The following is a 16,556-nucleotide window of genomic DNA, read 5'->3' on the forward strand; positions in this document are numbered from 1 at the left end:
GATCTAGTAATTAGAGAATTTACTTAGAGGTGAAAAATAACTGAATCCAGTGATGTAAGTTCATGCAAGGAATTCAGCAACAAATCCAATCAGAACTAGATGCTCTCTTTTCCCATAATGGCTTAAATTGCTGCCGTAGGAATTTAGATTAGACATAAGGAAATATATTCTGATTGAAATGATTGCAAGACATTGAAATGGGTCACCTAGGAAAGTTTTGGAATATTATTTCCTAGCAACTGCTAAAAACAGAACTGATACTCAGGGATGGCCGTAGGCAAATGTGAAGAATCATAGATTCACAGATCGTGACAGCAGAAGACAGCCTTAGAAATCATCAGATCCAGAGGTTCCTAAATTTGTCTTCACACTGAATCACCTGGGGAGATCTTTTCAAAATTTCCAAACCCAGGCCACAGCCAGGGCCACTGCAATCACAGTACCTTGGAGTGGGACAGGCATCAGTATTTCAGGAAGCTCCCCAGGTATTTCCAGTGGGCAGCCTAATTAGGGTATCATGGATCTAATGAATGGTCTCAGGTTACAGATAAAGAAATGGAGGCACAGAAAAGGAAAAGGACTTTTCCAACCCTGCCAGGGCAGTGAATGGCCCAGGAGAAATAGAGCCCAAGTCTCCTGGCCCTGATCTGACACACAGGGCGTATTTTAAGAATTAAAAAAAGAAAACCCAGACAACTTATTTTACGTTTATGAAATCAATATCTATATCATTATAATTAAAAAAAAATTGAAATTGCCAATGAAAATTAATAATCTCTCAATCTCACTATCCAGAGATTTTTTTTTTTTTAAGAGATGTTTTTAATTACTGTTGATACCTTTGCATTTCCTTCTACTCTTTTCTCAAAGTTCACGTGTACTTTTAAAATTCTGTAAAAGTTAGGATCATCCCTCTGAGCATGGCAGTAGGCTTTCTGGAAATCTAGGGAGCTAGAGGTACTGATGGCGTTGGGCAATGCTGGGGCATACAGCTGCCGTCTTCCCCCCATCCCGTGATGGACAGCATGAGGCCCCATCTTTCCTGACACCTGCATTTAGCCTGAGAACCAACTGGATTCAGGATGGACTAGGTAAGTTCTTCCTGAGTACAGACACAAAGCCCAAGTGTAAAAGGCCTTCCTTGTGGACTTAGTGTCACCAACAGCTGCACATCCATATTAGAGATTCTAGAGAAGCTGCATTTGTTTCCACTCATGTGGCCACTTCACTTCCATTGTGCTTGGGATCCTTGCCTGAACAAGTCAGGACCTCACCTAAATTTACAGTGTATTTGTATGTATGCATGTGTGTATGTGTGCGTGTATGTGTGTATTCTTAGCCATCCAAAATAATAATGCAAAGCTATTATTTTGAATGGGGTAAATCTTTATCACTGATCCAAATAATCATTGTGATTTGGTGGATCCATAAAATCAAACTTCACTAATGAAATAAATAATTTCAATTTCGAAGTCCATATTGTATTATTGCCAACTGGCTAATTAAAACTTAAACCTAATTGATGAGGTGACTTAAATCTGATGCTCACAATTGAATGCCTGTTCAGCACAGGTAGAGAAAGAATGCTTTAGTATCAAAAGCCAGCTTATTTTTGAAAAGGAAGATTCTCTTTAGAATACCAAATGAGTCACAAGAAATGATTTAGACAAGGAAGTGGTAACTTGAAACGGAGCTTTCGCAAGTGTGTTCTTTACATCAATGGCTTCGATAAACACCGTTGCCATCACAGAAACACATCTCAGTTTTTTTTTTTGTTTTTTTTTTTTGCGGTACGCGGGCCTCTCACTGCTGTGGCCTCTCCCGTTGCGGAGCACAGGCTCCGGATGCGCAGGCTCAGTGGCCATGGCCCACGGGCCCAGCCGCTCCACAGCATGTAGGATCCTCCCGGACCGGGGCACGAACCCACTCCCCCTGCATCGGCAGGCGGACTCTCAACCACTGCGCCACCAGGGAAGCCCCACATCTCAGTTTAATAAAGGGATTGGTTTTACTTATTCTGTGAAAATGAAATATTTTTTCACAATTAGGTTTAAGGGTAGAGTGATCTATCTACTTTCCTTCTGTAGTCAGATCAGGTAGTCAATCTTGTATATGTCTGCATTTTCACCCCAGAGCCATGCAGGACACAGAAATAGAACATTTGACTACTCATTCCTTTTCTGACTGCCCAAGCTTTTTGATATAGGAAGCAAATGGTGTTAATAACCATAATATTCTGATCTGGGGGCTTGACTAGAGGTTATTTATTTATCCATTTTTATTCTTTGGATATAAGGTAACTAGGGATAGAAGGGATATCCTGGTAAAACTTTTATTCTCAGATTTTACCATGCAATTCAGTTTTTCATGGGAAATCAAATTCATCTCCAATTATTTGCATGTGGCTCATGTATGATATTGACAATTTCTAGCTATGTTTTAATACCTCTCTGCCTTTTACTTTCTCTCCATGCCTCTAGCCCTCTTGGTCCATTAAATATAGCTGTGAGGTCAGGGATTGATGTATATTTCAAATAATACCAAGTCACTTGAATATAAATTAAAACCAACATATTAAAGAAATCTCATGTAAGAAAAACACATCTCTAAACTAAATTCCAATTTTGAGTAATTTTTAATATTGTTTACTATCTGAATTCAGAAGTTCCTCCCTTTATCAACAGCTCCAAGGTAATGTGCAAATGTGGGTTCCAGTTCTGCCTGCCAGTAATCAGCAGTGTTTGCTTGGGCGAGTCCGTTAGTGTCTCTGGATTTCAGCCCCTTCTCTACAGTGATGAGGTAGGCCCTATGAATCCCTGGCATGAAGCATAAACTCTAAAATGGCCTGTGACATCTCTCACAATTCAGTACCAGAGGTTCCAGAGAAGACTGGGCATCTCTGGGAATGTCATTAAGATCTGTGATGGTTAATTCTATGTGTCAACTTGACTGGCCCGTAGAGTACCCAGACATTTGGTCAAACATTTCTGTGTGCCTGTTTCTATATGATGTTAGCCTTTGAATTGGTAGACTGAATAAAGAAGTGGCCCTCTCCAATGCAGGTCGCCATCATCTAATCCAGTGAGGGCCTGAATAGAACAAAAAGGCAGAGGAAGGGAGAATTCTTTCTACTTGTCTCCTTGAGCTGGGACATAGGTCTTCTATATTCAGACTGGGACTTATACCATTGGCTCTCCTGGTCCTCAGGCCTTTGGATTTGGACTGAAACTACACCACCAGCTTTTCTGGGTCTCCAGCTTTCAGATGGCAGACTCTGGAACTTCTCAGCCTCCATAACTGTGTGAGCCAATTCCTTATAGTAAATCTCAGTCTCTGTCTGTCTTTATCTCTATCTTTATATCCTACTGGTTCTGTTTCTCTGGAGAACACTGACTAACACAAGATCTAAGAGGCTGATGATTGACCATCTGGGAGGAGGAAGAAGGACTGGTTACCCTCATGGAAAAGAACCACTTTCTTAATCAACAGGAATTATTTATGTATGGAACATCAACTGTGTACCATCATTGTGTGGTATATTATATGCCCTAGTCAGATGAATAAAGGAAATTCGCTTCACCCACAGGGAGTTTACTGATTCTTTACAGAACTCTGTAGGGTTGTGTGTTTGATGTTCTGCTTATTAAACCAAAGAGAAGTATTTGTCATCAAAAAAGAGATATCTCTCATCATCCAGTATTTTGATTTTATGAAAACCTTTTGAAACCAACATGGGCAGATAGCTCTACTGACCTGAATATAGCATTAAAGACTAGAATTATTTTAACCCCTGACTTCACTATTTGACAAAAATAAGGGATTTAACCTGCAGATCTCATTTTTGTTCCTTTTCATTAAACCAGGATTAATAATATTCAACATTACAGGAAGTTTTATAGAATTGGCAATGATTGGTTTATATGGCATGGAATTGCTAATCAAGAGATGGGGTTCTGAAGACATAGAAAACAAATTTATGGTTACCAAAGGGGAAAGAGGGGGGAGAGGGATAAATTAGGAGTTTGGGATTAGCAGACACAAACTACTATATATAAAACAGATAAACAACAAGGTCCTACTGCATAGCACAGGGAACTATAGTCAATATCCCATAGTAAACCATAATGGAAAAGAATATGAAAAAGAATATATGTGCGTGCGTGTGTGTGTGTGTACAACTGAATCACTTTGCTGTACACCAGAAACTAACACAACATTGTAAATCAACTATACTTCAATTAAAAAAAAAAGTGATGGGGTTTTGTATGTTCCAGATAAATAGACTTACATTATTCCTCCTACAGAAATAAAATTCCTAGTAAATTATTTAATAGTTGGCCCTAAAAGTAAAAAAAAAAATCCAGGAGAGAGAAAGAGATATTGAGAGAGGCTTCCTAATATTCCTCCAAATATCAGAGCTGGAGGGTACCTGTGGCAGAGACTGCTAGCTGTCAGTCAAAATACACTTTCCTTTCTTCTGTGGTGGTGGAACTGTGGCCATTTCCCAGCCTCCCTTGCAGTTTGGGGCATGGGTGGTGGTGGAGTGATGTGTTCGACTAAGCTTCAGCCAGTGGAGTGTGAGCAGATGAGATCTGGGCCAGAGCTTTTAGGAAGGTGGGCCTGCCTCCTTCAAGCTCTCCTTCCCCTGGTGGGGGCTGGAGAAACAACACACTTGTGACTTGGCTTTGACCATGCAGGGGAGGATAATACCTTAAGGGGTCGAGGGGAAACAAATGGCAAGGAACCTGGGACCCTAAATGGTGGCATTGAGCAGATCTGCTGCTAGTCAGGGTGTTAAGGGAATTTATCCTGGCTACTTTTTGGTCTGGAGCTTGTCTGCAAACATGATGGTCTAGAAGACCAATCTGTGGATAACTGAAGTTTTGTTCGAATGGGTCAAGTCACTACTATATATAAAATAGATAACCAATAAGGACCTACTATACAGCACAAGGAACTCTACTCAATGCTCTGTAATGGCCTGTATGGGAAAAGACCCTAAAAGAGAGGATACATGTATAAGTATGACAGATTCACTTCGCTGTACACCTGAAACTAACACAGCATTGTAAATTAACTATACCCCAATAAAAATTTAAAAAAGGGTCAAGTCAAAGATTTAATTACTTTGGTATTTACACAACGGGTATCAAGGGAGAGTGAAAGAATACGGTAACTGTTCAAAACACCGACTTAAATTATGGGTGGACTCTAAATATCTCTCTTCCTTTAAATAGATTACTTATCCTTAAATTTATCTCAGACCATCTGACATGTCTTTATACTTTCAGTCATTTCACCTATGTGGGTTTGTCATGAGTCACTTGACATTAAGTCTCATCTATGCTTCACATCGTTTTTGAGAATCAACTTTTCTTTGTTTAAAAATGGAAGAATATTGACTCATTATGAGATCAACGTTGCCAGTTTCCCAATGAATTCACAACACATCTAATCTTTATGTGATCTATCTACACTTTGACGTGGGAAGCATGTTAGCTAACATGACGTGCTAAGCTTTAGGAAATCTGTATCTTAAGAAGTCAACCTCAAGATTCCTTCAATATTGCCCAAAGAATGTTTCCATATATTTTCAGAAGATTTTCTCTTTTTTGAATATTGAATCTAAGTCAGAATGATTTAAGTAGTGTTTAATCCATTAATCTCTTCCACCTACTTCGAAAAGGTGACACTGTCATAGAAAGCAAGAGAAAATATGAGGGGGTGGTAGAGACAGATAATCTTCTTGGTAGGCGGGTGCCCAAGTCAGAAGTTTCTTACATGATCCTATATTAACAAAAGGAGTTCAAGAATAGTCTCCAATTCCCTTCAGTCATTTAATTCTGAGGTGCCTATCAGATGTTACATTGTTTGGAACATGACATTTCCTAGTTAAACTTAGAGATAAAGAAGGTCACTCACATTTCCAGACCAAGGAATGTCTAGTTAGCATTAAGCTCTCTCACTATCCTTGTTCTTAAACAGTAATTACCAATTTGCCTGTGCTTTTTCTTATAGTACTGCTGAGGGAAAGTTAGCCTGGAGTCTGAAGGAGAGTTATCTTGAGAGCTATGTCCTCTGAGATAGGACATAGAAATGGGAAGTTAGGAGGTAGCTTTCAATGATGCTTGCCAAGCACAAAGTTCATCTTCTGTTAGTAAGTTAGTGACATTTCTTAAACACACATTAAAGAAGAGATACTTAGGTGAAATAAATGCATTAGAGGAATAAGTTGCTAATATGTCCATTTATTCATCCAGCAAAAGTTTGTGGCACCTCGTTCTGTACCAGCCTCTCTGAAAGGTGCTAAGAACAAAAAGATTAGACACGGTCCCACCTGTAAGAGTTCAAAATCTCCACGTGGAGATGAACGTGTAAATCCACAATAACTATACCAGGGGTCCCAAACCCCCCGGCCATGGACTGGTACCAGTCCATGGCCTGTTAGGAACTGGGCCGCATAGCAGGAGATGAGCAGCAGGTGAGCAAGCAAAGCTTCACCTGTATCTACAGCCGCTCCCCATCGCTTGCATTACTGCCTGAGCTCTGCCTCCTGTCAGCATTATGGTGAGTTGTATAATTATTCCATTATAAATTACAACGTAATAATAATAAAGTGCACAATAGATGTAATGCACTTGAATCATCCCAAAACTATCCCCCTGCAAACCCTGGTCCATGGAAAAATTGTCTTTCACGAAACCGGTCCCTGGTGCCAAAAGGGTTGGGGACCGCTGAACTATACCATGGGATAAACTACGCTTGATGATCTCCTGAGCTGCAAAATACCTGCAATTCTTCCAGGTCTTTAAGGGCAGAGCTATCTTACTCAATTTTCTATTCCTAGCACCTAGCTCAGTGCCTGGCGCACAGAAAGAGTTTCAAACATGTCTGATGAATTTGTTGCTATATCCAGTTTATTTTGAAGGCTGAGGCACCTAGAGAGACTAACTAGCTAAACACAGTGCCAGATGCTGGCTGGCTCTTTCCCTCCATGCTGACAGTGATAAGAGGTATTTTTGATGTGTGGTTGCAGGTGTGCTGCCTGCCCACGTGACCTCCTCTCTCCTCTGTTAACACAGCACAGGTCGCTCTAGGGATCTCCGTTCCTGAGCCCCTGGGCCTCCTTCCCTGCTTCTCACTTCTGTGCCTCCCAGTGCATCTTTCCCAGGGACCTGTTGTAGCTGACAGTGTGTTTAGGCTGCTGGCTAGGAAGAAAATCCAGGAGGAAGTATGGAGGAAGCTCCTGCAGGGAAGAGGCATTTTTTTTTAAAGCCCCAAATAGAAGTATTTGGCTCTTTGTTCTAAAATTACAATACGCTGAGCCGAGATGAAATTGCAGTGATAAAATGTAAGATATGCAGGCAAAAAGCTTCACCCACATAAGGCCTCACAAGATCTAACCGTTCAACCTGGGCTTAAGCAATGTTAGTCTTCGCACATAAACAGGTTCCCAGGTCACATAAAATATGCAATAAATGTGCACGTGGTGTTAGTTGTCTTTAGTAGAAGAGATGGAATTTTAGGGCATTTTAGCTCAATGTTAGTTGAATCGCATGTTGTCAGGTATTACATAGTGTAAGTATAGCCTAGTTCATACCATGCAGAGTATAAAACATGCCCAGTGTTACTCCATGGCAAGATCGGTTGGTGTTACCTGCATTGTAATAAATGTGTCTCACTGACTGATACTGAGACTGAGACAGCCACAGAGGACACTTCAGTACAGTCCCAGGTAGAAATCCATACGTCACAGACAGAAGTGATTGTTTACATCAGCTACGAAAATGCAAATACTAAATTACATTAGAAGGTGATACGGCACTTTATAAGCAACAATAGATAGAAGTGTTTCTCACATTAGGTGATTAACAACTAGCCATCCATCCATTAATTCAACAAATATTAAATACTAGGTACTAGGCACTGTTTTAGATCTTGGGGTACAGTGTTAAGTAAGAGAGAAGTTTCCTTTCCTCACAGAGGTTACATTTTAAAGCGGACAGAGAACAAACAGATAAATAAAAACAAATAAGGAAAGACGAAGTGATAAATATAAGGATGAAAAACAAAACTCTAGGTGCTGTGATAGCAACTGGTGGTCAGGTTCAGCTTTTCTGAGGTGTTGACACTCAAGCTAAAATTTGAATGAAAAGAAGGACCCTGCCACATGAAGATCTGGGGGAAGAATGTTCCCTGCAGAGGAAAGACAGAGTGGGGCAGAACTAGAACAAAACATTTCACAATTTGTATGGAAACACAAAAGACCCCGAATAGCCAAAGCAATCTTTGTGTGTTTTTTTTTTTTTTTTTTTTTTTTGCGGTACACGGGCCTCTCACTGTTGTGGCCTCTCCCGTTGCGAAGCACAGGCTCCAGATGTGCAGGTTCAGCGGCCATGGCTCATGGGCCTAGCCACTCCGCGGCATGTGGGATCTTCCCAGACCGGGGCACAAACCCATGTCCCCTGCATCGGCAGGTGGATTCTCAACCACTGTGCCACCAGGGAAGCCCAGCCAAAGCAATCTTGAGAAAGAAAAACGGAGCTGGAGGAATCAGACTTCCTGACTTCAGACTATACTACAAAGCTACATAATCAGACAGTATGGTACTGGCACAAAAACAGAAATATAGATCAATGGAACAGGATAGAAAGCCCAGAGATAAACCCACGCACATATGGTCACCTTATCTTTGATAAAGGAGGCAAGAATATACAGTGGAGAAAGGACAGCCTCTTCAATAAGTGGTGCTGGAAAAACTGGACAGCTACATGTAAAAGAATGAAATTAGAACACTTCCTAACACCATACACAAAGATAAAGTCAAAACGGATTAAAGACCTAAATGTAAGCCCAGACACTATTAAACTCTTAGAGAAAAACATAGGCAGAACACTCCGTGACATAAATCACAGCAAGATCCTTTTTGACCCACCTCCTAGAGAAAGGGAAATAAAACCAAAAATAAACAAATGGGACCTAATGAAACTTCAAAGCTTTTGCACAGCAAAGGAAACCATAAACAAGACCAAAAGACAACCCTCAGAATGGGAGAAAATATTTGCAAATGAAGCAACAAAGGATTAGTCTCCAAACTTTATAAGCAGCTCATGCAGCTCAATATCAAAAAAACAAACAACCCAATCCAAAACTGGGCAGAAGACCTAAATAGACATTTCTCCAAAGAAGATATACAGATTGCCAACAAAGACATGAAAGAATGCTCAACATCATTAATCATTAGAGAAATGCAAATCAAAACTACAATGAGATATCATCTCACACCAGTCAGAATGGCCATCATCAAAAAATCTACAAACAATAAATGCTGGAGAGGGTGTGGAGAAAAAGGAACCCTCTTGCATTGTTGGTGGGAATGTAAATTGATACAGCCACTATGGAGAACAGTATGGAGGTTCCTTAGAAAACTACAAATAGAACTACCATATGACCCAGCAATCCCACTACTGGGCATATACCCTGAGAAAACCATAATTCAAAAAGAGTCATGTACCACAATGTTCATTGCAGCTCTATTTACAATAGCAAGGACATGGAAGCAACCTAAGTGTCCATCGACAGATGAATGGATAAAGAAGATGTGGCACACACATACAATGGAATATTACTCAGCCATTAGAAGAAATGAAATTGAGTTATTTGTAGTGAGGTGGGTGGACCTAGAGAATGTCATACAGAGTGAAGTAAGTCAGAAAGAGAAAAACAAATACCATATGCTAACACATATATATGGAATCTAAAAAAAGAAAAAAAATGGTCATGAAGAACTGAGGGGCAAGACGGGAATAAAGACACAGACCTACTAGAGAATGGACATCTGGATATGGGGAGGGGGAAGGGTAAGCTGGGACAAAGTGAGAGAGTGGCATGGACATATATATACTACCAAATGTAAAATAGATAGCTAGTGGGAAGCAGCCACATAGCACAGGGAGATCAGCTTGGTGCTTTGTGACCACCTAGGGGGTGGAATAGGGAGGGTGGGAGGGAGGGAGACGCAAGAAGGAAGAGATATGCGATATATGTATAACTGATTCACTTTGTTGTAAAGCAGAAACTAACACACCATTGTAAAGCAATTATACTCCAATAAAGATGTTAAAAAAAATCAGTCCCTATGCTCACCTCTGTTTAAACATCTGTCAAATAAAATAACTGTTTAAAAAAAAAAAAGACAGAGTGGGGACAGCAGGCAATGAGGCTGTCGTACAAGAGGAATAGAGAGCAGAGCAGTGCCCCTGGAGCTTGTGAGGGGATTAGGCGCAGAAGGAGAACCAGGTGCCAAGTCATGAGGCAGGATGATGACCAAAAAATATGAGGGTTTAAGAATGGAATAGAATGTGAAATAGAAGGAATATTGGCAACAGTGATATAAAAATGGAGACTTTGGAAAAATTCAGCTTGCTCCAGGCATGGTTTTCATCTGGGTCTTACTAGTGTTTGGAACAGTCTCTGATGAAGCCAGTCTGTGCTGCCATTCTTTATTGGTCTTGAAATGAAGAATGTGGCACTTTTAGTTCTCTTAAGAATCTTAGACTCTAATATAGTGTCTATAGTTTACCACTTCTTCCTTGATTACCAACGTAATACATGTTTATGACAGAACATTTGGAAAATATAGATAGTTAATGGAAGAAATCACTCCAAATCCAGCCACCCAAGGATAACTACTGTTAAGGTTAGGGCACAGACTCTCTTTATGCTTATACAGTGCAGTGATTCAGAATATGGGCTCTGGAGTCTGGGTGAAAATCATGACTTTGTAACTTGCTAAATGAGAGTTGTTCATTTTCAGTCTATCTTAATTGCTTATAAAATGCCACATAACTGTCTGCAATATCTTTAAGCCTCAGTTTTCTCATCTGCAGAATGAAAATAGTAATATTACCTTCCTCATAAGACTGCTGGGAGGATTAAATGAGAATCCACGCAAAGCTCCTGAGGGAGTGCCTGGCACACAGTATGTATTCTAACATGTTAGGTATTAAGCTACTATCATTTTACCAAGTTGGGATCATATTGTAAAACTGTCAGTAAATAAATTATTCTAACATGTTAGGTATTAAGCTACTATCATTTTACGAAGTTGGGATCATATTGTAAAACTCAGTATATAAATTATTCCAATTATCACTAGACATTTTTACACGATGTTAAATATTTTTCTATGATGTAGTTTTTAATGGTTACATAGCATTTTATTGTAGAGATATTAACTTAGTTAATTCTCTGTAATGGGACACTTGAGCTGTTCCCAAATTTTCACTATTTAAAAAAATTCTACAGATAAAATGTTGCAAACTTTCATGATTATTTCTCTAGCATAAATTCTGAGAAGTGTCTGGGTCAAGGGACATGTATATTTCCAAGACTCTGATCCATTTTATTATGTCTTCTACTATGGATTTAGATTAAACTCTGGATAAGAGTAATGCTGGGAAGTAAGTAGTTCACATGTGTGTGCAGTTTTGAAGGTCTGATATACCATCAGCTTAGTGAAACACAACCCCCGCCCCCATGCCTCGTGCCTATTTTCCCCACACCTGTTCACACCTTCCCGTCAGCATCATCCTCCCTCATTCCTTAAGGAAGCTTCTCAGTTCCAGGCTTCCAGCTGAGCAAATGTGCTTACAATTTTCTGCTTTGCTGGGAATTCTGTACTTACCATTCACTTCACTTGAAGATACAAACGTATAGCATTTAGTATATTAGACATCCAAGCCCCTCATCTTATAATGAAGAAACTGAAGTAGAAGGGAGCAAATGTCTTGTCTGAGTTGGTCATCTGGTCCATGCCATTGTTAGACAACTACTCAAAGCTAGCTCATTCCTTATCTCTTGTACCTAGTTCAGCAGCCAGCACAAATGTTTGCTGAATGACTACTTCAAGTAACTTACAGCATTTTAGGATTTTGCAGCTGGAAAGGACCATAGAGGTGTGGAAAAATGAGACTTATATTGGTTAATGAGATGTTTGTTGTTATTTAGTTATTAGCAACAAGATGGAATAACAACTCTGGTCTCTCAATTCCAAAGAGACAAGGGGAAGCCAGGAGAAAACAAGGCTTCCTGGGGTGAATGGGCGTCATGTAGAGAAGGGATTCACCTAATTTTGCCTTGTTCCAGAGAGGGCAAAGCCAGAGGTAAGAAAACTGGTAGTTGCTTGTAGTCCAATTTCAGCCTAATTCAGGGAAGAGCTTCTTTAATTGTTAGGACTGTCCAAAACTGAAACAGGTTTTCTTGAAAAGTGAGTTGCCCTTAATTGAAAATGTTCAAGTAGAAACAGGTATGTTTGAATAAATAATTTGTCAAGTATGTTTGAAAAGAAAAAAAATTGTTTTGTATACCTGGTTGGGATAGATGACTTCTAAGGTCTCTACCAAAACTAAGATTAATTGACTTTATGAATAGATGCACAGATGGACAATTTTTTCCTTGTTGATATGTTACTTTGTAACTAAGTCTTTGTAATTAAGTCTTGAGTTTGAACTCATTGTCTCATTATAAATGGGACCAGAGAAACTAACATACCACTGTAAAGCAATTATACTCCAATAAAGATGTTAAAAAAAAAATAAAAATAAATGGGACCAGATAAATTATACAGTCTTTACTGCCCCAAGATTCTATGGTTCTAAATCATCTTCTTTTTAATGCTAATTCAGTGTCCTATACACAGTAGGAGCTCAAAAGAAACTTAAATTAGCTCTTAAGTCTGGAAGAATCTACATTTAAGATAAACTGAGCTACGGGCCCCATGCAGTTGAACTTAATTGAACTCAGCTGGTCTCAATCAAATCTATCAGTTGATCACGTTCAAGAGCACTAAATATGCCTTAACTTTTATTTTAATTAAAAAGGTTAAAATTAAAAGAAGAAATTTGGGTGGATTGTATTGTGATGAGATAAAAGTGTTCTCTTATTAGGTTTCTGAATGATGACAGGAAATTTGGCTGGAATTATTTCCTAGAATATAAAGAATCTTTTTAATATTAAATTGCAAGTGTGATTTAATTGCACTTCAAGTATGGAGTTACTGAAAGACTGCCCGTAGTATAATAATTTCAGCCAAATTCTAGAGGTAAGATGGCCACAAAAATGAACCATATTACAGGAATACTTTCAAGTTTCAAGATTTCACATCAGTAATAGAAACAGAGGTCCCGGCAAGTTCATACTTGGGTTGGGTGAAAAGCTCAACTCTCAAATAGCCTTCTAGCAAAGCTTTGGTGAGAATCATAGATGGCACCTGTGATGCACTCTTTGCGCTTTTACCCAGGAAGGAAATGCATAAAAAACAGCAAAGGATGCTTTTTTCTGGCTTCCCTTTTCCCTTTCTTTCCTCCTTCTCTCTCCCTCTCTCTATCTCTCTTTAGAAGGCTAAATAAGGAAAGTAATGTTCAAATTAAATGTTTCATTTGATTTATCAACATTGTCATTGTTTTGGACACCCTTAACAGTAAAATAAATTATGGCTCAAGTCAAGATGGGCTATCCATTGATTAGAATATCTCAGCCCTGCCTTTTCCCCCCACCCAGTTAGGAAAATGTATACTATTTCAGGGGTAGTAAAACCGTCTATGTTTCAGACATTGTGCTAGATGCCAGAGAGATAAAAACATCAGGCATGAACCCTGGCTTCACAGAAGCATAGCAAATGCATAGCATAGGTTCATCATGGGATATACGCAAGACTCAGAGTTTTCTGACCCAAGACTCCAGAAGTCACTACTAATCTACCACAGAATTGGCATAAGAGGTGACATCTATTAGTCACCCTGGGTGGGAAGTCAAAAGTTCTCTGGTGGGCTGCCCTGGTGGCGCAGTGGTTGGGAGTCCACCTGCCGATGCAGGGGACACGGGTTTGTGCCCCGGTCCGGGAAGATCCCACATGCCGCAGAGCGGCTGGGCCCGTGAGCCATGGCCGCTGAGCCTGCGCGTCCGGAGCCTGTGCTCCGCAACGGGAGAGGCCACAACGGTGAGAGGCCCGCGTACCGCAAAAAAAAAAAAAAAAAAAAAACTTCTCTGGTAACATGTCTCATTCCAACAATCATAGTCATGATTATTTCATGTCTATAAAGACCCATTTAATATGTATCCTGCTGAAGTTTGATTTTTTTGAATTCCACTCTCAGAAACATAAAACAGAAAAACAAACCAAAAAACTTACCTCCACTGCTGCTTTTGCCCTTTCAAATTCCTCTTCTAAGGAGTGGTTTCTGGAAAGCAATGCACTTCCCCAGCGTTGTTCTTTGGTCAGTCGAGCCTGAAATAAACCAAACACATGGTGTTATCATTTCGGAATCACATAATACAAAAATGCAAATATTTTTCCTTTTCCCATAGTCCCCTAGAGTTTAAGAAGCACCTGCAACTGATGCCATTTTTGGAGTACTTTGCAAGCATGAGGGTGTCCAAACTGGGAGGGTGCGTGCATGCGTCTTCGAACAGTGAGTCTCAGCCCTGGTCGTATTAAAAACCACGCCCAGGCCCAACCTCCCAAAGACCTTACTTTTCATTGGTCTTGGTTCAAGGCATTGATATTTTAGTAAGTCTCCCCATGTGATTCTAATATGCAGCTAAGATGGAGAATCTCTATTGGTAGGCTAGACCTGGAAGCTGATGTTCGAGATTTCAGCTTGTTAGGAGGACCAGCCTCAGGTGAAACTGTGAAAGTTGCAGACGGAAGGTAGCTGCTAGGTCTTTCTCCTTATACTCAGCTGAGCGTCATGCCGAATTCTCTTTCCTTTGCCTTATCTCTACTGGCACACATCTGTCTCACGTCCCATTTCCTAAGGACATTGCTCTCTGCTCAATAATAGTCACTTAGATAAAATCATGTCTGGTAATGCCAACTGCTTTGTCACAATTAACAGGCAATGTGATATACATCTTAACTCAGCTAAATGCAAATATTTCCAGAAGACCCCCCACAAAGAGTTTGCTGGAATTTAAAAAATGTTATTATTTTAAATTTCACAAACAATGAATACATTCTTTTTGAAAAAAAATTAATCATGGAAAATAAGAGGTGTAATTCTAGACCTTTTTTCTTTGAAGTTACATATATTTATGCACCCATAGATAGAATATCGCAACGTCTTTCAAAAAGCTTTTTGAAACATAAATGGTATGCTGTTCTGTGGTTTACCTTTTTCTATTCAACAATGTACCTTGGAGAGTCTCCACATTTTGTACTTACAGATCTACCTCAGTCTTTCCCCAGGGATTTCCTAGTAAGTATATACGGTACTTCGATTAGCGCTCTATGAGCATTCAGAGTGTTTCAATATTTCTCCACGTAACTGCTTGCTTTCTTCTCTATTTTCTTTCTCTGCTGTGAGGTCCACGTGAATAAGATTTTGTCTGATAACTTTTGTACTGCCCCATCCCAAGCCCAGGGCCTGACAAGTGATGCATGCCCCAAGGATGCCTGTGGATGGACTGCGGGAGGAGGGATTGCACTAAGGCAGCTAGGTCTGGGGAGAAGGAGGAGAGAGGCTCGGAGTGGAGTCCCCCGCCCCCTTTCATTGCAGGGCAGGCGTGGCTCCTCGGCCAGATGGTACATTGCTGTCCTGCAAGGATGCTCAACCTCCACTTCTATGGGAATTACTTGAACAGGCTTGGGTCCCACCCCAGACCAATGAAGTGACCTCTGAAGGTGGGGCCCAGGAATTAAATTAAGTTTGAAAATTATATTAAGTTTGAAAAGCTCCTGTGGTGATTTTGAAGAGCAGTCATGTTTGAGAACCAAAACTATAGTGAAACTTTGCTCTTCACCCAGCACTTACCATCTATTCCGCTCAGCTGCTTTTCATTCTTTCTCCACCATCCCCGGTCCTCAGGAGGAACCCCCATCTTTAATGATTACACAATGGGAATACCAGGGCTCACTAAATGCCAGATGCTGCTTCAAGTCCTTTACTTACTACAACTCATGTTGTCTTTTCAGCAGCCTGAGGTGGGTCCTACCATTAACTCCGCGACTTTGAGGCACAGAGAGCAATTAAGTAATTAACTAAAACTTGCCCCTAGTCTCACAGCTAGTTAAGTGGTAGGGCTGGTGCTTCTGGGCCATGTGCCTAACCACTGGACGCACTGCCTCTCACAGGAAGCTGTGCTCAACTGGCCACTTTAGGAAGATGCAAAACATAGAAAAGCTGTCCCTTGGAGTTTCATGCATGGTTGAGGGTGTTAGCCAAGAAGCCGTCTAAAAGAGTGTGGGCTGAAAATAAAAAAGTAGTAGGAAAATTTCTGAGCATAAATAACAGTCTTAGACTGCATTTCGCTTTAATGAATGTGAAAGGTTAATTTATTTGAACATTAATATATGTTTTCTCCTCCTTGATATATTTATTCCCTGCTGTATCCCTGGCATCTCCTGCAAATAGTTGGTGCTCCATAAAAAATCAGCAAATATTGGTTGAAAATATGCTGTCAGGGAATATATGAATGACTGAATTAAAGATATTTCTCTCAAGGTCTCCTGGCCAGTCTGGAGTCTAAAGAGGGTTTATAGGAGATTGGGAGGGATT

General features: G+C 40.2%; 1 protein-coding gene across 2 annotated transcripts in view; it reads right to left on the bottom strand.

Moving 5' to 3' along the window:
• The window catches only part of PEX5L (peroxisomal biogenesis factor 5 like), a 247,278-nt gene that overhangs the window by 51,014 nt on the left and 179,708 nt on the right, over positions 1 to 16,556 (bottom strand). For both annotated transcript variants that reach the window (XM_060150055.1, XM_060150054.1), the window contains one exon: positions 14,192 to 14,287. In XM_060150055.1, coding sequence (XP_060006038.1) covers positions 14,192 to 14,287 — 96 coding nt within the window. The remainder of the gene's footprint in view (positions 1 to 14,191; positions 14,288 to 16,556) is intronic.

The sequence above is a fragment of the Lagenorhynchus albirostris genome, chromosome 5 (genome assembly GCF_949774975.1).
Source record: "Lagenorhynchus albirostris chromosome 5, mLagAlb1.1, whole genome shotgun sequence".
NCBI lineage: Eukaryota > Metazoa > Chordata > Mammalia > Artiodactyla > Delphinidae > Lagenorhynchus > Lagenorhynchus albirostris.